This window comes from Megalops cyprinoides, chromosome 5 (assembly GCF_013368585.1).
Source record: "Megalops cyprinoides isolate fMegCyp1 chromosome 5, fMegCyp1.pri, whole genome shotgun sequence".
NCBI lineage: Eukaryota > Metazoa > Chordata > Actinopteri > Elopiformes > Megalopidae > Megalops > Megalops cyprinoides.
This window is the reverse complement of record NC_050587.1, coordinates 1,897,185-1,911,099: the sequence shown is the minus strand read 5'-3', so window position 1 is coordinate 1,911,099 and position 13,915 is coordinate 1,897,185. Positions and strand designations below refer to the sequence as shown.

At 45.2% G+C, this 13,915-nt stretch overlaps 1 protein-coding gene across 8 annotated transcripts in view; it reads right to left on the bottom strand.

Moving 5' to 3' along the window:
- cdk5rap2 (CDK5 regulatory subunit associated protein 2) overlaps positions 1-13,915 on the bottom strand; it is a 53,569-nt gene that overhangs the window by 14,220 nt on the left and 25,434 nt on the right. For 6 of the 8 annotated variants that reach the window (XM_036528447.1, XM_036528450.1, XM_036528454.1 and 3 more), the window contains exons 18-36: positions 13,119-13,313; positions 12,801-12,992; positions 12,236-12,368; positions 12,007-12,146; positions 11,736-11,852; positions 11,238-11,381; positions 10,932-11,044; positions 10,012-10,151; positions 7,723-7,875; positions 7,503-7,609; positions 7,176-7,319; positions 6,824-6,916; positions 6,455-6,693; positions 4,976-5,429; positions 3,225-4,857; positions 2,137-2,250; positions 1,178-1,754; positions 523-755; positions 164-215 (exon numbers count right to left, since the gene is read on the bottom strand). In XM_036528447.1, coding sequence (XP_036384340.1) covers positions 164-215; positions 523-755; positions 1,178-1,754; positions 2,137-2,250; positions 3,225-4,857; positions 4,976-5,429; positions 6,455-6,693; positions 6,824-6,916; positions 7,176-7,319; positions 7,503-7,609; positions 7,723-7,875; positions 10,012-10,151; positions 10,932-11,044; positions 11,238-11,381; positions 11,736-11,852; positions 12,007-12,146; positions 12,236-12,368; positions 12,801-12,992; positions 13,119-13,313 — 4,973 coding nt within the window. The remainder of the gene's footprint in view (positions 1-163; positions 216-522; positions 756-1,177; positions 1,755-2,136; positions 2,251-3,224; positions 4,858-4,975; positions 5,430-6,454; positions 6,694-6,823; positions 6,917-7,175; positions 7,320-7,502; positions 7,610-7,722; positions 7,876-10,011; positions 10,152-10,931; positions 11,045-11,237; positions 11,382-11,735; positions 11,853-12,006; positions 12,147-12,235; positions 12,369-12,800; positions 12,993-13,118; positions 13,314-13,915) is intronic. The other 2 variants (XM_036528449.1, XM_036528453.1) reach the window with 2 other exon arrangements.

The following is a 13,915-nucleotide window of genomic DNA, read 5'->3' as shown; positions in this document are numbered from 1 at the left end:
GCTGTACCCTTGGGCAAGGTACTTAACCCACAGTTGCCTGTGTAAATAGATAACATTGTAAATACCTGTAACCTGTGTAAGTTGCTCTGGATAAGAGCATCTGCTAAATGCCAATGTAATGCAATGCAATGTAATGTAATAACGGGTTGAGGATGAGGCCTACCTTTGAGCCACTTCCAGCACTATGCCATCCTCGTTATCCGAATGCACCTCTCCTGAAAGACAGAGTAGAAAAACTGATTATGAAGGCGCTCTCTCTCTGACACAGCAGTTCACAGTCCTTTCTCCAGAGATTCTCAAAACATGTACAGCGCAATTAGCGTGACAACCACCGGAACAAACAGGTAATCAGAGGTATGCAGGACTGACTGTGGACAAACACTGTTTCTGTGCAACCGACACATGTAATGTTTTGTCTGTCATCTGTACTGTGCTTGACAACCACTAAGGGTATCTGGGCCAGCTCACAGCTGGCCAAGTGAAACATGAAAGGCTGGTGGGGTTTGTGTGTGTGCGCTGTACCATTCTCCAGCCGGTCCTCCAAGCGATCCAGCAGGGTCAAGCTCTTGTCCAGCTGCTCACGGAAGACCTCTCCCATATAGTAGTCAACGTCGCTGGCCTGCAGAAGCTCCTCGAAGGCCTTGCTGAGGTCCTCCAGCTGCTGCCGCTGCAGGGAGCCCAGCCCCCGGCTCTCCTTGATCTGCTGCCGGAGCTGGGACAGCTCTCGGGCCTGGGACTGGACCAGTGAGTCGATCCTGCCGAGTACAGCACTGCCAGTCAGAAACAAGCCCAAACCAGGCCAGCCAGTCTAACATGCTGGACAGAAATGCACTCACTATATGTTGCTAGAGAACAATAAAAGCAATAGTACCTACAAAAATTAATATATTAAATAAACTGTGTTCTAAGAGCAAAAACTCATTGCACTTTAATAAGGCCTCTATTTTTTCACCTTTGTCATCATTTTTTCAACTTGGTTTTTGTCAAAATTTTTTTAACTACATTCTTCCACACACTAACATTAGAATGTACTTAAGAAAGACTGTATATGCATCAAACACAGGATCAGACGGTAACAGTTTTGCATGGTGCAGCTGAAGAATCCCACTATCACCCCTAAAATGACTATAGCATGCCTTATAATCATGAATAAACTGATAACGCAGTGCTCATTCACCTGGCAGGAGACGCAGATTGGCTACGGAACTGAACCTGCTGCAGCTGCTCAGTCAGGTTCCTGTTCAGGCTCCTTTCTCTCTCCAGCTCCAAGTGTAGGTTAGTGATCTGGTCCTTCATCACCTGCCTCTCCTCCTCCTCCTGGCTGAGGGGAGAGCTCTGGCTGAAGTCCCCATGGAGGGCCTCAGGGGACAGCTTGTGCCTGCAGCTCTCCCCAAGGCCCGTGTCATTCTTCCCCTGGGTAGCGGCAAGATGGTCCGGCTGGGATGCCGCCGTCAGCAGCTCGCTGGACAGAGAGTTGCGGCGCAGGAGGTCCTGTAGGTGGCGCACGGCCCTCTGGTGGCTCTCCAGATGCCCCTTCAGCTCGACCACCTGCTGCCGGAGGCGTTCCGGGTCGTCCGTCAGGCCATAGTCCTCAAAGGCCTGCAGGCTCACCTTCGGGGAGCTGAGCGTGGGCGAGCTTGGGTACGACACACTGGAGGTGGACTCCAGGTTCTCCAGGGATGAGAAGGCACCCCGCACCTGCTTCAGCAGGGAGGGGAGGCTCAACTCGCTGGCATGCAGGCCGCGATCAATGTCTGTCACAACGCAAGAGAACAGGCCAAACGTGAATAAAGACAGGTGGGATAAGACAAAAATGACAATGATGAAGAAATATGATGACAGTTTGAAGCTGACATGACCTTTATGATCAAGAGTTATGAACTGTACTACAAACAGGGTTAAGCCATTCCAAACACCTGGGTGCACACATGCAGGAAAAAAAAAACAACTGCACAGTGAAGGCAATCAAAACATCACTGTCACAATTCAAGACGTTTGATTAAATAAGGTATGAAGCATTCAACAGCTCAACCGTTTGAAGATCAGAACCACACAGGAGTTAATCATGAGCAGTACACATCCTCATGCAGGGTTTCACACCGTGATTAGTAGACACTCATCAGGCATACTGTCTACCTGTGCTACTGTTCTCCTCCCTATCCACCTCGTTCTCGCTCTTTCCGCTCGTTTCGTAACCCAGGTCCTGCAAATCCACCTGTACCTCTTTGTGATCCTGTTCCAGGGAGGTCGCTACGGGCGACACATCAGGGTTAATGGAGCTTGTCTGATTTTAGGAGACATTCCCCCTCACGCTACCCTGCCTGGACTTCCAAGCCTTCAAATGCTGGTGACATGCTTTCAGTTCATTCTGGTACAAGCTCAAGCTCTGCTCAGTCATTATAAATACATCAGGCTGTAAGGCTATTTGTTAGCTGTGTGAAGCACCATTCACTGCCATTCTAATTTCTGTAATGATGAGCACGAGCCAGTCTGAGTAAAAAAAAAAAAAAAGACCTGCACTGTGACACACTACACTGTGTCCAATGGGTATAATTTCTTTGGCTATCATTCTCACCACACCACAACTTCCCATGCAGTGGCTTTACAGGAAATGCATTTGCACTGGGATTATTTTTCCACAGGAAGTTTCTGAAACCAGGAGTTGCACTTCATGGATGCTGCTAAACCCCTTCCAGAATACTCCTCAGAAAGTGCTTGTAATGAATACAAGTCACATTTTTTCCAAAAACAAATATATGATCTACCAGTGAATTTGGCTAGGAGTACTTATTGTACACAAGGTCTAAATGCTGGACTTGACAACCTCTGTGCGGCAGACATCGGGGACAGACTTTGGTATGGATAAAAAATCTCATGGCCTAGGTTGTAGTTTTAGCTGGGGATAGAGTTCAGGCTTGACTTCACAGTTATTTCAAGAGATATTTTTACTACAGTTGGGTCCAGGAGTCTTCACACATACTGAAACTGAATGCCATATGAAGTAAAAGTTCTCAAGCCCTTTTCAGCACATCGACTATATTTAGATTCAGGATTCTTGGCAGCAAACGATTAAAGGGGGAACTGCAATTTGAAACTAATTTCCATTGATTCCGTTAATGACTTCATCATTGTAGCAGTTTTAACCAACTTCCAGCTGGAGAACATTTCTAATCTATGCAGTGGATCTCTGAATGCTCTGTGTTTACCACCTGTTGTGTGCTTACTTTGTTGAGCTGCTCCATGTGTTTTCTGCGCAGTCGTCTGCAGAGCAATGGCGGTCTGTGCTGCAGCCAGCTTCTCCTCCAGCATTTTGCACACGTTCTTTTTCTCTTTCAGGGCGTTCTGCAGGGCCTCCACTTGCTCATGAACATTGTCATTTTTCAGCAGTTTTGCTGTGCTCAAGCTGACCGTCTTCAGCTGCTCTTCAGAGTCCCCAATCAGCCGCTTCTGCTCCTCAATGGCTTTCTGGAGATCTGAGATCTTCTGGCTGCTTTCTATCAATGCTCTCTGAAGACACCCTATGTTCTCCTTTAAGTCCAGGTTTTTGTTCTGATGACCAACGCCCTTAATGTTGAGTTCATTTGACTCGCCCAAGTATTGGTCTTGAAGCTTGTTCTTCTCCTGTAGAGCTTTCTGAAGACGTTCCAGCTGCTGCTGAAAGTCAGCCTGTCCCCTCTGCCTGTCTGTATTGGTGCTGTAGGTGCAGTAGGCTGCAAGAGACGCGACAGCCCATTCTGCAGCCTGGAGACACTCCGCCAGCCTCCTGATTAATTGCTCTGGCCTATGCGGGTCTTCATGAGGCTTTTCAGGTGACTCTTGAAGTTGCTTCCTCTTTCCCTCAGCTGCTTCAAGTTGGCCATTACGCTCCTGGTGTTCCTCTCCACCCCGTGGGGACTCCTCCACTTGTCTGGGCTGGTTGGTGTCTAGGTCCCGACTAGCAGCAGTACCACGGTCACTGTTCAGTGCGGTGCTCAGCTCTGCGTAACGGAGCCTCTCCTGGAGCTCAGCGTTCTGCCGACTCTGCTCCCACAGGGCTTCCTGGAGCTGATCTATCTGCCGGTGCAGATCAAGGTCCGTGCTCCGCGGGTCCACAATTTCAGTGCCCTCTTCGGTCACAGATGACCTGTTCATCTGCTGGATGGCATTCTCCAGCTTGTGTACCAGCTCCCGGGGGTCTGCGCAGCTGGTCTGCGTGTCTCTGGCAGCGGTGTCTGAGACAAAGGCACCCAGAGAGGCCGTTGCAGACTCCGCCACACGTAGACATTTGACAAGCTGCTGGTAGAGCTCTTCCTTCTCCTCTAGAGCCTTCTGAAGCTCATCGCACTGCTGCTGGAGCTTGCCTTCAGAGCCTTGAACTCTTCCACTCTCACTGTCTAAGCTGCAGGCGGTCAGGTACGCAATGGTGGACCCCGCAGCCTGCAGGGCTTCGTCCAGCTGCTGGTTGAGCGTCTCCTTCTCCTGCAGCTTCTCCCTCAGCTCCTCGCACTCCGCAGCCTGCTCCTCCAGCCGTGCTATCACCCTCTCCTTCTCCTGGCACTTGCCATGGAGCAGCTCCAGCTGATTGTGGAGCTCTGCGTCTTCACTCTGTCTGACCGTCCCACTGCCAGCCTGCAGATCTCCTCCTGCACACCATTCAGAGTCTGGGCAAAGGGGTCCTAGTTTGTCCGGATCCACACGTCCCCACTGATCCAAGTCCTGTAGTCCTGGTGGAGGGTGAAGTTGGTTTTTGCCTATTTGATGAGTCTCTTCTCTCAGTAACTGTGACTCTCTGCAAGAGCGCTGATTGGCACCTGCTTTGTTGCTGCTGATCATCTTACGGGCCCTTGTGGGAACTGGGAGGCGCGATCTTACACCAGTCTACAAGAAAAAAAGGAGAGCGGTGACTAACAACATCAAAACCTGACTTGATTCAGATTCCACTTTTGCAGTTTGTTCATGACAAAAACAGTCATGAACAGCAGAAACTGGTACTTGCCACAGGTCTTTCAATGTCAGGACGTTGCCTCTTCTTGGGCGAGGTGTCCTTTCCGTAGGCGTTCCTCAGCGTGTGCTCTGATTCTTGCTGCTGGTGCTGTTGCTCCTGAGCCTCCATCTCTAGCAGGTTCTCCAAACTCTCTGCTTGTCTCCTATAGGCCTCCAGCTCCACCTTAAGTCTTTCGATCTCTTTTGCCATGCCCACAATGAGCTCTGGGTTGAAGCCAGCCTTGCCGTCTGCAGACAAGTTGAGCTCCAACTGCTCCTTCAGGAGCTTGACGATCTTGCGGTAGCTCTTCGCCTCAGACCTCAGTTTATCCACCACCTTCTGGAGGTCTCTGTTGCTGTCACTGTCTCCTGAAGTGTCTGCAGTCTCCTTTGTCTCTGTGGATTTCTTCTCCTTCAGGTAGCCCTTCAAGTCAATATTCTCAGCCTGCAATCTCTGCAGTTCCTCTCTGAAAAACATCATCATATTCATTTGAAACTACTAACTAGGCCTGTGCGATATGACCAAAATCTCATATCCCAATATAGGTCATTTCATATCCCGATAACGATACATATTGCGATATAGCACATTTTCTGTAAAATCCAATGAACAAATAGTTTATATAAAATGACCACATGGATAGGACTATTTCTTATTACATTTTGAATTATATACTCGACAAATAAAAAGTACTTATTCATATTTGATTATTTATTTCCTTTTATTTAGAACCTTTTCAAATGTTCAATTAACCCTTTCGCACGTACAGTCACACCGGTGCTGTTTAGCGCTTATGCTAAAACCGGTGCAATTAAAACACTAGATTGGAAAAATTCTAGGTAATTTTAGCTTTGAGGAAACAGCAATTTAATGTTAAAAAAATAGCAAATGCTAACTGAAAACTATGAGAAGCTTAATAACGCTAATGAAAATAATGAACCATGTAACGTAACATGCGCTACATAGCATAAAAATAAGTTACGTGCGAAAGGGTTAAGCATGTAACAAAATATAAAATATTAAGGTTTAAAATATAAAAAGGTAAATAGAAAACACTTTTCAACTACAGTTCTGTGTCACGTTCACTCTCCTCCACGTTTGTTTGTGTTGCCTTCATGCAAATTTTCTGCCTGCATCCCTGCCGTGTCGAATAACACAAAGCGTCATCCAAATGACGAAAAATATTGCTGTAAAGTATGTGATTTGCGACACAACTGTCACACGATATATATCGCCATATCGCACAGCCCTACTACTGACACATGAGAATTATCAGATACATGTGTCTATAATAAGCAAATGCACGCATATTATTTAAATGCAAGCCGCTGCTCTCAGTAGACAATTTCCAACATATTCAGCTTTAGAAAACTGGGAATAGCTCTTCAACAGTTGGATTAAATGCCTGAATGGATTTTCCTAAACTAGTATTTGGTATGGGAAGAAAGTGGGTGGTGATCTTTAGTGTAATAGTACACATCCATAACTCACCTGAGATGAGTGACAGATGATGCCCCGGTGTCTGACAGGAGCAAGCGGAGCTGCCCCATCTCTCGGTCATGGTCTTCCTGACTCGACCCATGCTTGTTCTTGCTGGTGCGTTTGAGCTGGCCTGCACCCCTTTGGAAATGGGACGTGGATGCGGTACCGCCCAAGGTCACATCCAACAACTCTCCAACTCTCTCACCATCAGACACCAGAGAGTTTGCATCATCCCACTGACGTCTCCCCTACGGAAGGATGAAAGGACTTTGAGCAATATACAGGCATTCAAAACACACAAGGTTCTCTTTGTGGACGGTCCATCTTCATACATGGTTTCTATACAGGCAATTCATTTCCATGCTCCAGATGCCCTACCTGTTTGTCAGCATGAGACTGGCTTTCTCTGTCAAGTAGAGAGTGGTGGGCCTTATTAGAGCACACAGGTTCCTCCAGTTTCCTCTCATAATGCTACAGTAATGGAATGGGGGGTGACACACATGGCTTTGTGAAAGAAAATGCAGATGGAATGCAGTCCATATACACTTCACAAGAAAAGCAGAATGACATGTGCGTAATGCAACATGAATAATAAAACTGTTCAATGGAACAAAGAAATAAGAGAACAAGTATTAGTTAACAGATGCTGCCGGTACACACAGTTTTGTTAGAGACAAAATTGAAGGACAGGTGTGCAATCTGAACTCAGCATGACCCCTCATAAACGTACCTCCTCCTCAGATGCAAGCTTTAAATCCGATTCCTCCTCCTTCTCAGTAAGATCTTTGGCAGACCTCACTGCCAGTGAGGTGCTTTTCTGGAGCTCAGCATTCAATGCCTCCAGTTCCTTAATGTAGTCCTGAAGTTCAACAACCTGAGAGGAATAAAATAAGCCTAAAGATATGACAAAAAATATACACAAGCTACATAGCTACATACTTAATAAAGTTAAATAACCTAGCAATAAAATATGGGCAACCTAGCAATAAAATATGGGCATCTTTAAAAGCCCAGATCAAATCTATAGCTCCAAGTCAGTTGAGGTCTTGTTACAAACCTTTTGTCTGAGTTCTGCTGCAGATAGGAGCCCCAGCTCATCCAGACCATCTCCCATACAGATACTCATGTATGATGTCTGATCAGCCATGAAGCTGAATGTGTCCACTTCAAAATCCAAGAGAGGAAAAAGATTATGAATTGATTAATGACAGAAGTGAAGGGAATGGGAAGATTAATGTTTGGACCAGGAGCCAACAGTACATCTGCCTGTGCCTCACCTGTGTCATTGGTGCCACCCACCCCGCCTCCCCGACTCTGAATGGCCCCGAGGCGGGCCTGCAGAGACGCATTCCAGCGCTGGGCGTCCTCCAGCTGGTGCCGCATGCTCTCTACTTCTTTTGGGTCGATTGGCTCTGTCTTAGACTCCCTACCTGTAAAAGCAGACAACACGTTGAGCACACTAATAATACAATAACGATTTCACAATGCCACAATGGAACTAATAACATGTCATATGATAATACGTGCATATCCAAATTCTGTGAAAGGTTTAATTCTTCATCACATGCAGTTCCAGTTACTTCACTTTTTTGTCTTTTTTTTTCCTGTGATGTGAAGGCACCAATGACATTTTCCTGATCATTATTTTCTGACAATTAATGATTTATTTGCAAATGGCTGTTTAGATGCATAAAGGTGAGCCTGATGAAATTTTTATCCCTGATGAAATTTTTATCCCCAATGAAAAGTGAAACACTGTATACAGATTTATAGATATACAGATTTATACTTAGTTTATGATACAACAATGACCAAACGTGAATCCACTGGTTTTAAAAGGTTTGGGGAATGACTCTTTTTATGCTTTTGTCATTAGATCTGGTGGATGTATACATTATGTTGAGAACGTCAAAGTCATAACTGGAAATAAGGCTAAAGATGCACTACAGAATGCTTGCGTTAAACTGTTGTACACTGAAGATTTTGAACCAATTTCAGAATCTTTCACTAGGAAATGTCTTAAGGAGAATTAAGTAGAAACAGGCTTTCCAACATCCAATGAAACAGTTCAGTTGCAATTTTTCATGATGGCATAAACACTGGATTCCATTTCAAGGATCAAGTCTAATAAGGATTTGTTAAGTCAGTATCTTTTTAGGTTTATTTATCAGGCTATATTAATTACTGAGTAGAGAGTATCTGACGGAAATATCCACATTTCCTTGGAAAACTCTTTCTGTCCTACCAAACTACAACAATAAATAACCCGCTAAACATATTTTCTGAGCCCCACTTATGTATGTACTCGGAGATTATGACAGGGTGTTCCCTGGGTGACACTTGCACTTAGAAGATGGCTTGAAGGAGATTAGCTGATGAACAGATCTGGAGTGAAAGATACAGTTCATCACATAATGAGACTCACACAATCACTGTGGAGATAAAGCTGCCATTTGCTTACTAAATCATGATGTAATGCTGCCTATTTCTCATCATCCCAGTGTTCACCTTTCAGACAATTCATTTCATACATTTACACTGTAAATGATTACCCTGCTAAATGAAAACAACATTGTAAAATAATGTAAAAGATTAAGATAACCAAGCAACATCTGATTAATTCTTAAAAATGAAAATAAAATTATAGGCCAATAATGCAAGAATAATGCCACGAAGCAAACAGATTACAAGAGAACAAGGGGGGGTGGGGGGGGCGTAGCAAGCAAAGAGACCAAGATGTTCTGTGCAAGGCATGCAGAATTTTCTTCAATATTTTCATATTAGCTCTAAAGAAGCTAATGAGGTGATAAAGGCAAGCACAAGGAAGTTTAGCTGCAAATGAGCCACACACATACATATCATGCTTTATTTATTTTTATCTTGAGAAACATTTGTTTCACAGGATGAGAAAAATGTAGCAATAGGCAACAACAATTAAGAGGAATGGAGACAATCCACTGACATCACAGCATTATCACAAAAGTAGAGAACAGAACAGATAAGAGGAGAAACAAAGGGAAAAGCACATTAATAAACATACAGGCAGACATGGATCTGACAATGTTATGAATGAATGATGTTTTAGTCATTCTGGTAGTGTTAGTACATATGCAAGCACAGACACAGAGGAGACAATGAACAAGAGGCTAAAATGCTGTGCGTTCATGACATGACAAAAGAAATGTCTTGATAGAACGTCTCTTGAAAGTTATAAATATCTAAGTTAGCATTGAACACTGGACCATTTAAAATACATTGTAACATAATGAAGACCATTTACAACTAATGTACTTCAAAAGTGTTAATCCGATGCTAGTCTTGTTGCTACTTGTAAAGCATACCATGTCAAACCCCAGAAACACCATGTTTCTCCATTATAATACATGAGAGCCTGTAAGTAGGAGTGACATGCTGACTGTCTTTATTCCTGAGTGGAGTGCTGCAGACCTCCAGGGCAGAGCCCTAAACTGTCCCTGACCGTGTAGTGTAGGTCCCCTTGGGGTCCTTTCTTGTACAGTAGGCCCCCTTGGTGAAGCCCTAAACAGGGCCCTCCCTGTGTACCGCACCTTCTCTTTGCTTGGCACACTGGAGCTCCCTCTCCAGGTCCTGCCGCAGGTCCTCATTGCTCTGGACACCCTCCTCCAGCTGCTGACGCAGGAGCTGCACAGCTGCTAGCTCCATCTGCAGGGTGTGCAGGCACTGGGCACTGTGACCATGGCAACACAGAGAGTGGGTTAACTTAGGGATGTCACCACCATCCTAATGCCACACGGGGAAGAAAGATTTACTACATAGTAGCATAACCCCCTCACTGTCCTTTAGGAGTAATATGAACATAACTGTGTGCCCCTAAAGAACAGAGAGAGGCAGTACAAACTAAATGTCAGTATCAAGTGGATCTACCACCCTCTTCCACCTCCCTCTATTTTTATACAGCTGTACAAGTGGATAACATGGAAAAACTAATCTATGTAGGTCACTGTGAATACAAGTGTCTGCGCAGCAGCCAAAGATAAATGCAAAAAACAAACACATGGATAAAATCACACTGGAAGCAGAGTCTCTGCAGACTATAGAATAATCAAAGGGTCAACTAAGCTGTTTACATTTAGTTATAGGAACATATCATTCCTTGTTAACATGTTGAATTCCTGAAATTACTTTTAATTTAGCTTTGAATCCTCCTTTGTAAAAGAATGCTGACTTTCTGTAATTATGCCTTTCAGCAACTATTTGTAAAATCCAACATCATCCAACCTCTTTGAAAACATCTGCATGTTAGGCTGACTGTAGTGTTCATTAATCAGGAATGAATGATTTTCCTGTACTCTTTCTTCATAGCAATGTGATTTCTCATTCCTGTGTATTTATGTGGTGACTGGCAGTAGAAAACTTCGGAAACAAACACTGCCATTAGCTGCCCTTTGGAAACACTAACCCCAGTGCAGATATAGGGCTGTTAGTGTTGACATGTGGTGCTCCTCACCTGTCCTGCTCTTTAACAGCTCGCACCAGGCTGGCATACAGCTGCTGCTCCGCCTTCAGAGCCTGCTTCAGTCTCTCCTGCTCTGAGAGCAGGGCCGCCAGGGTGGGCAAAGCCTGCGCAAAGCCAGCTCATTCAGGTACAGATCACAGATTACACAGCCCTTACAAACAGCAAGCTTACACCTCACTTCACTCATTAAACCTGTATGGGATGATGAGATACCAGAGTCTGTAAAATTGTCTGAGTACAAGGTCAATGCTGATTTTAAAAGTCCTGACAGGACCGGTGTGCATTATGTGCTCATACCTCTTGCTGGCTGTTTCCCCCAATGATAGTTCTCTCTCTCTGCGGGAGGCCGGGGCGGGGTCTCTCCTCTGTGGGTTCCGACCCTTCAGTTTGGAGGTCACAAACTTTGCTCTCCCCCTGCTTGCCAAGGCGTTCATGGAGGTCCTGCCAATGGACAAATGGGACAACCAGAGGCATGCCTACATTAAAACAAATCTGTTTCTCAGGCACCCCACAAACTGACTTCAGACTGCTGCTATCAACAAAGCAAGCACTGCCTAGCAGCAAGTACTGCTACGTGTTTATTTAAATTCTGCTGTAGGAATGTAAGACAAAGCAATTACAAACAATTTTTAAACCCACTGGAACAACAAGGATTTAGGACTGAACACGACCTCCACACAATCTCTGAGGAACACTGGCATAAACAGCAAGCCAAAAAAAAAAAGAAGCTGGCATTTGATTGGACACATCTGCAACATTTGAATATCAGACCAGATCCAAGTGCTTTGCCTTTACCCAAATGATGTCATCCTTGGTCTCCAGTGTGGCAGTCAGGGACTCAATGCTGGCAGCCTGGGCCTCAATTTGGCTCTCCAGGTCCATCACAGAGGATCGCAGCTCAGCCAGCTCAATCTGGAGAGGACAAACACACAATATTCCCACGGGTCTTGAATGAATACACCTTAATAGCCATTCTGATCAATTCATTCTATATGTGTGTTCTGATTTTCCTGGGGGGGTTCAATGCTTCATAAACCTGGACTGAGCAGGGTCCTCCAGTACTCACCTTCAGTTCATTCTCCCTCTTCAAGGCATGGTTCATAGCCTCAGTCTTCTGCTCCAACTCTTTCTTCAGCAACACTGCGGTCCTCTCGGTTACTGGGATTTTGCCAGTGTCGTCGTCATTGTTTTTCTTGGAGCGCTGAGCTATTAAGGAGTAACAGAAAACACTATTAGCATGTGAAGACCTGAAGGTGGCAACCCTGACACTTTCCCCTTGGTGCTTCACCACTCACCCTCTTTCTCCTCCAGACGCTCCTGCAGCACCTGGATAGTCTGCCTGAGCTCCACCACCTGAGGAACCGGTGTTTCCATCAGCTTTAGCTCCGCCAGGAACCTTTCCCTCTCCTGCCCGCTCTCCACCAGCTTCTGATGCGAACCAAACAAAAACGAGATTATGAAAGGATGGCTGCAGTGTGGTATAGTGGTAGGGAGAAGGGCTCCTAACTGAAAGGTTGCTGGTTCAATTCCCTGCTGGGGAGCCTGTTGTACCCTTGGAAAAGGTACTTAATCACCTCAGTAATTATCCAGCAGTACAAATGGATAAAATTGTAAGTTATGCACATTGCTCTGGGTAACAGAGTCTGATAAATGACAACAATGTAATGTAATGTACTGACTGGAGTATATCAGTTTTATGTCACTGAAGGTCAGCTGCACTGTGGCAGGGATACTGTTTGCGGATTACAGATGGGAGTAAAGCTATGTGCGTCATAGGCGAGTGTGACACTGAACTTCTTCAGGAATATCATTTGACGTGGTGTTTAAGTGAGACCTGGCTAGTGGGGCAGGAACACTCACGCTGATCTCTGTGTCCTTTTGGCTCAGCAGGACCTTGAGTTCTGTAGTCTCCAGGTATTTCTCCTGCGTGGTCATCAAGCTCTGTCTCTCTGCGCTGCTCAGCTGCTGCTGCTTCTCAGAGAGCTGCCTCTTCAGCTCCAGTATCTCCTGAGCACACTCACTCAGCATGCGATTATAATGCTCGGCAGACTCCTTAAACAGAGCAGAAAACAGACGTTTCCCAGACACAACTACTACTCCAGCAATGCCATTTACTCATGTGTCAACCCTGCTGCAGTATTATATCTCTGGCAGTAGCTGTTGAGTGGGACATTTTACCTTGAGCAGCTGGTCTTTGCTGCCGATGGTGGCAAGGAGTCCCTCTGTGGCGCTCTGGTTGTCAGACACCAGCCTCTCTTTGTCCTTCAGTGCCTCGGACAGCCTGGTTTCTGCTACCTTGAGCCGCTGGTTCAGCTGCTCCGCCACGTCTCTGGCGTTGCTCTGCGTCTGGCTGACCAGAGTGTTGGCCATGTTCTTAGAGCAAGCAAGAAGAGTAAAGCAGCCATGAAATAAGGATCCCGTCACTGATATCCCGATGCTTTTCTAATATCTTAATCTATAATCTATAATATCTTGACCTTGGGGGCGCTAACGAGCAGGTGATGGAGTAAGCTAGCTCTGGTGTTAATTCGATAAAAAATATGTTTTGGCACCCTACACTCATAAACAGCTATAGACTATTTTTTTGAGCTTTATGTTAATATCTTTTATGACTTGGACATCGACATTATCATGTGAATGGCCTCTAAAAAGCTAGGGAAATACAAGTACACTGGAGGAACTGACACTCCTCAATTGGACCGAAACATGGAGGACATAAAGACTGAAATCCTTTCCTCGCTGAGAGCAGATATTGCCACGCTCTTCAGGTCAGAGTTTAAAACAGTACTTGCCGAGGAATTCGGTGTGGTTAAAACTAAATGGTTAAAAGTTATAGCTTTAGAAAAATGACAGTTGATGCATTATATTCCTTTTAATAATGTGGTGCCTTAACAATACTTGTAAGCATACAGCAGAGATACCTGTTAGATTGGTGTTCCTACTACAAGCACTTATATGTGCGGATACTGTTGTGA